This window comes from Lynx rufus, unplaced genomic scaffold (assembly GCF_022079265.1).
Source record: "Lynx rufus isolate CCGP_SWC_20201006 ecotype Redwood Valley unplaced genomic scaffold, mLynRuf1.p SCAF_9, whole genome shotgun sequence".
Taxonomy (NCBI): Eukaryota; Metazoa; Chordata; class Mammalia; order Carnivora; family Felidae; genus Lynx; species Lynx rufus.
The window spans coordinates 58,680,312-58,686,311 of NW_025814897.1; the positions used below are offsets into that span (position 1 = coordinate 58,680,312).

General features: G+C 56.3%; 1 protein-coding gene across 2 annotated transcripts in view; it reads right to left on the reverse strand.

Moving 5' to 3' along the window:
* The window catches only part of RELT (RELT TNF receptor), a 49,172-nt gene extending 47,666 nt beyond the window's left edge, over positions 1-1,506 (reverse strand). For both annotated transcript variants that reach the window (XR_006960606.1, XM_047071195.1), the window contains exon 1: positions 1,231-1,506. Coding sequence is in view for 1 of the 2 variants with exons in the window: in XM_047071195.1 (XP_046927151.1) it covers positions 1,231-1,506 (276 nt within the window). In the remaining variant the exon portion in view is untranslated. The remainder of the gene's footprint in view (positions 1-1,230) is intronic.
* Positions 1,507-6,000: the final 4,494 nt, after the last annotated feature.

Sequence of the window (6,000 nt, forward strand, 5' to 3'; positions counted from 1 at the left end):
CCCAACACCTCAGTGTGCAGAAAGGGAGACTGAGGCCCAATGGGGGCAGGGTCTGAGAGGAAGATAGGCCCAGTGAGAATACAGGTTACTGGGGACAAAGCTTTGCCAGGCATCTGGGACCTCAGTGTGTGAGTGTGTTTGGGAGGTGGAGCCTGAGGCTACCTCAGCGCCCCTCAGCTGCTGCCAGAAGTGTCAGTCATCTCAGCAGATGTCACCCAGCCTTGGCCTCCTCTCCCCCTGCCAGAGTAAGTCACTCAGGGTCCTCCCGGCTGACTAAATTGAGATGTTGAGAGGCACCCTCTTAGGGACAGCTCTGGAGCCGCCCCTGGCCTCCCCTCCTCCCCTTCCCTCTTTGTACGGCAGGTGGTTGAGGTCCCTCCTCTTTCTGCCTCTTACTCATTCTCCTGAGGCTTGGAGACACACACACACACACACACACACACTACTTGGCCCCACGAGCACACTACGGCCCCAGTGATTTGGAGGTTGGTTCTCCAAATCAGTTAGGCTTCCTCTCTGTTTCACACTTACATTAGGGAGTCACTCTGGCCCTGCCCTGGTCTCGTTCCAGGCCACATACACTCTCAGTGACCCCAGTGACCGGGGTCTCACAGTAAGCTGGGGTCACGGTCACCCGCAAGGACCTGGGGTCTCTCTCACACAATCACACGCACTCACTCGGCCTGTCAGAGATACACAGAGCCCCTCTGTGTCTCCCGCTTGGTCCCGGCGTCACTGCCCAGTGTCCCGGCCACACGTTCTCCCGGGCTGGGCCGCCTCACGCGCCGTGTCACCCACAGTCACGGGCTGACACCGTTCAGAGCTCCCCCCCGTCCGGCTGCCCCGCGCCGCAGCCGTCCCGTCCCGCACCCGTTCCTGGTCTCGGTCCAAGTTTCCCAGGCCGGGGGCGTCTCCGGGGCCCGCCGACTCCTCAAACTGCAAGTCCCGCGGCTGCTTGGCCCCCGCGCACGGCCGGGCCTGGAGTCGCGGCTAGAGGACGCGCAGCTCCTGGGGCAGGGGGCTCAGAGAGCGGCAGGGACCTGAGCGCGGAAGACGCCGGGACAGGACGCGGGGGAGGGGGGTGCGCAGAGCCGGGGCTGCGGCATCCGCCGCCCCGGCAAACTTCCTCAGAGACTCGGGGAGGCAGGGGGGCGCCACTCGGGTCCGCACCACTCTGGCCCCGGCCGCGGGAGGCAGACCCTGGGCTGAGGCCCCACGCACCCTCCTTACCTGACCGCCCCACAGCAGCTTCAGCAGCTCAACCCCTCGGCAGACTGGCAGGCCGGGCCCGGCTCCGCGAGCGCACCGGCGGCCGCGCAGGCTGCGCGCCTTTTGAATGAATCGCCGGCCGGGCCGGGAAGGTGCGCAGCCCCGCCTCCGCGCGTCACGGTCTCCGGCCCCGCCCCCTACGTCAGAGCCCGGGCTCGAGCCCCCAGGTCCCCACCCCCTTGAGGCCGCGTAGGGCCTCGCGTTCTCCCTTCGGGCCGCGCCGCTCTGTTTCGCCATCTCTCGCGCCCCCCGGGAACTGCAGGGGGCTGCGAGGGAAGAGGCTTCTTGGATGCACCTCTCCTGGACTCCAAACCAAGAAAGAAGGGGTTGCGCGATGCAACAGTCTGGAGACTTGGATGCTACCCCGGGTCCTGTCACAATTGCCGGTTCAGGCAGGACCACCGCCACCCCTTCTTGGGTCTTGTTTTCCTCCTGGAAATTGGCAACCAGGGAGAACGACCTCACTTTGTTGATGAGGCCCAGGTCGGCCCCTGGAAGTGCTCGCTTGTTGAGGAAAGTCCAAGTGAAAGTGAATCTGTAATGGAGGTACACGTAATGTGATCTCCTGCACATGCTTCAGGGCGCAACCCAAAGCGCCTTCCTCCAGAGACCTTTCCTGTCCCCATTCCCCACCCTACCCCACCCCATCCCTCTCTGACAAGATAGTGTCTCCTTCCAACGGGACAGATGACACAGTGTTCTCCCTTCCCTACCACCAGCTGCCCCACCCTGCCAATTCCCATTGCCAGCTATCTGGGTGCCCAGTTAGGCAGGGACTAGGGACTCCAGGACACTATTCACATTGTATTCCCAGCTCTGTGAATTGTGCCCTCTGGAGTTGTGCAATATGGTGGGCCAGGACTGGAGGCAGCAGCTCAGCAGTCAGAGTTTCCCCCACTCAGTACTATTGAGGGGATCCCAGGCAGTCCTCCCAGGACAGCAGGGCTGGGAGAAGATGCACACAGCACGGAGGGCCTCATGTTGGGGGCAGAGGCGGGCTGGGAAAGGGATAATCACAGCCCATGACAGAGGTAAAGGAAGGTAAATAAGTCTATTGGGGATAGATTGTGGGGAGAGGTGGAGAATTCTAAACAAACTGAGTCCTAGAACCTGAGCTGTAGGGTGAGGGGGTGGGGAAGGTCAGGTCCCCAGGGTCCAGGAGATTCTCAGAGAACTGGACACCTGCAGAGGGAGAGGGGGAGGGGAAGAGTTTCCATTTCCCTGGGCCATGCCCAGGTTGTAGGTGAAGAGCTCCAGGTGACTGATATCAGGATCATAGCCCCACCCCCCTCACATCTCAATGGACACCCCTCAGGGCTAAGGCAAGGGTGGTCCTAGGGTCGAATATCTCAAATCCAAGCCCATGGGGTGGGGGGAGCCCAGAGAGGATTCATGCTGGCACCTGGTGAGGCGATGAGAGTAGCCCAAGAGGCCCTCTGTTCCTGCAAATGTTTTCTTTGTAAGAGGACCTTCTATACCTGAGTTCCAAGTTCTGGAGTTCAAATGGTGGCATGTCACGTGCCACTTAATAGATTACATGAGGATATGCTTTTTGGTCAAGGAGCATAGGCTATTAATCAGACATCTTACAGAGGGTCTACACCTACTGCTGGCTCTCTGTGAGGCTTTGGTCAAATCCCTCCCCAGACTCAGTTTCCCCATCTGAAAATCTGGGTGCCAAACTTGTTACCTGAAGGTTGTTCCGGTTCTCTGTGGGAGGAGGTGATCTGCCCCACCTGTCTGAGTGCTAAGGGTGGGCAGCAGCAACCTGAGCCAGGAGGAAAGATCAGGAATGGTGGGGCTGATGTGGTCTCTCTTGTGGCTTTGGGGACTCTGGTTGGCAACTTTGGGCTCTCAGGTTGCATCTCCGTGGAGTTGGGTCTCCTGGAGCCACAGACCACACACATCCCACCCCCGCACCCTCAGGTTATGAGGGAGCCTAACTGTTATTTACTACCAGCTCTGACTCCTGAACCACAATGAGCTACAGATGGGACCCTGCTCAAGAATCTAGAAGCATCTAGTGAGGAGACAGAGAAAGAGTTATGGAGGCCACAGGAGAGATTTAGATAGGCTTTTTATAGAGCTTGGACAGCCACAGGCTTGAGAACAAAGGACTCTCACAATCACAGGCTTTTAAAACTCCTGGCATCTCACATGAACCTGTGAAATCTTAGCATTACAATCCCTGCACTTAGGGACCTCAGAGACCATCTCATTTGAACCTGTTATGGTGCAGCTGAGGAAGTGAGCCCAGAGAAAGCCAGCACTTCATCTTAGGTGGCACAGCACATGCTCCAGTAAACCAGGATGAGCTGCGATGGTGCTCCAGAGTCACGGTCATGAGCTCCATGTCCCACTGAGGCCCTGCCTGCAGTGGGGACCCTGTCCCAAAGGATCAGAGGCATGGGATGCAGTTGTTTGCAAGGAACCTGAGCAGATGTCAGTCTCTGGGTTGCGGACCAGAAGTGGTAGCGCCCTCTGCTGGCTGCACTGGAATTTTAACATGGAAATACAAAGGAGGAGGAATGCTGGGGGCTCCGACTTAAATTTCAGTGCTCTAGGGGTGCCTGGCTGGCTCAGTCAGTGGAACATGCGACTCTTGATCTCTGGGTTGTAAACTGGAGCCCCACACTGGTTATAGAAATTACTTAAAAATTAAAAAAAAAATCTTTTTAAAAAATTTCAATGCTCTGCACTTGGCTAATCCCCAACTGGCCAAGTCCTACCCCTCTAAGGGCGGGCTGCCCCCTATGTCTGTGCCTTAGCTCCATGGGGAGGTCTAAGGAGGAACTGAGGCTAGGAGGCCAGGGTGGGTGGGGCTCAGCCTGGGGCGGGGCAGAAACAGCTGAGGCTGCTGGGCCGGAGAGCTAGGTTCAGTCCGAATTTAGGTCTAGACCCTGACATGGGTCTGAAATCCCACTGGGGTTAGGTTTTGGTGTCGCACAGAAAGAGGTCAAGTCTCAGTTCTGCCATTGCCAGACTGTGTCACTTAAGCAAGTGACTTTACCTCTCTGAGAGCAAGCTCCCCAGCCCAGGGTGTTGTGAGGATCTATTGAAACCCCATTGTCAGGGGTACTAGCTTCTTCTAGAAAGAAGAACCCCTTCCAGGCTCAGAACCCCTATCTGCTCCCTCTCCTCCTGCATCCTCAGTGTTTGCCCTGTGTCATCCCCACACCCTGGCATCTGGGCTCTGCCCCTACTTGTCCCTGATACCTGCTCTATATCCACCTCCTCAGTTCAGTCCTGCAATCTATCCCTGATCCAGCTTAGGATGCCTGTTCACTTGCCTTTGCCAGGCAGGACTCCTCTTTGGCCATAATGGGCCCAAAATAGCACTTCCCCTTGCTGCTTCCTGCAACCTGGCCTGTGGCTTAAGGTCTGTGAGGACAGAAGACAGAATTGGTGTTTGGCAGGCATGCAAAATATGTGAAGGTCTCATAGAGGTCATTTGGGTCCGGAGAGGGCAGACACTTGCCTGGGGTCACACAGTGAAAGGAGGCGAGGGCTGAGGCTTGAGTTCGGACATCTGAGTCCCCTATCTCCTCCCCAGTCTCTACCCAAAATGTCTAATTTGCCTTAGCCAAATTTGCTGTCCCTTCACCAAGTCTTCTGGACCTGCAGATTATTGCTAGCCCCAGTTCAAGGCATATGACGGGGCCCCTGAAGACCGGCTAATTTAGTTCTGTGCTTCAGGGGTTCTAAGGGTCATTCTCTGACTGTTCTGATCACAGGAAACCTTCCTGCCTGGGCTGTCCTCTACACCCACCCAGCTTCCACTCCCACCCCACCCCCCAGCCTCAATGCTGCCTTGCTGTGTGGTCTGAAATAAGTCCCTATCCCTCTCCTTGCCTCATCTTCCCCCTGAGGTAGATGTCTAGCTAAACCCTGCCCTCTGTCCCTAGCCCAAGGAACCACTTGGAGAATCCCTTTGGAGAAGAGATGGCTCTCTCTTGTCCTCTGAGGTCAGAACACCCCACCCAGGGCTGGTTTAAGGAACTTGAGCCAGACACCTCATGAGTGATTGGATGTGGCTCTGGCTGCTCAGGCTCTGTCTCTCCTGTCCTCCAGCCACTCCATGTGACTTCCCCTCTTCTCTTCCCTGAGCCACAGAGACCTGAGCAGACACATCGCATGTGAATCCAGGCTGTACCACTTAGCAGACTGGTGACCTTGAGGAAGGCATTTAACTTCTCTGAACCTGAGTTTCCTCATCTGAGGAAAGAGAATAATAATGGTACCAACTTCCCGGGACCATTCTGAGGATTGAGATGGTCCATGCTCCGGACTTGTAGCAAACAATAACTGGGAGCTGGGGTTATTGTTTTGTGATATTTAAGACCTAGAAGGAGACCCTAACTGAATTCTCCAGATTTAATTCAACAAATATTTATTGAGCATCTACTACGTGTCAGGTACGGCAGGCAGCCTGGGGATGGAGCAAAAAAACAAAATGAAGTCCCCTTTCATAGAGCTCACGTTCTGGCTTCCCCTACCTCTTCCTCTGCTCCAGCTGGGCCTACACCATGGACTACTCACTCCAGCTGGCCCCCCTCCCCTGCTTGCCTTGCCTCAAGCTGTGCTCTCTTCATACCAAACCTAAGCCCCACTTCTTCCGACCCCAATGGCCAGCCATGGCCATACCCTTTAAAGTACTGGTTCTCCACCTCAGCTGGTGAAATTAAAACATGGTGTCCTAAGACAGTTACTCTTGGAGGATAGACTCAGAGG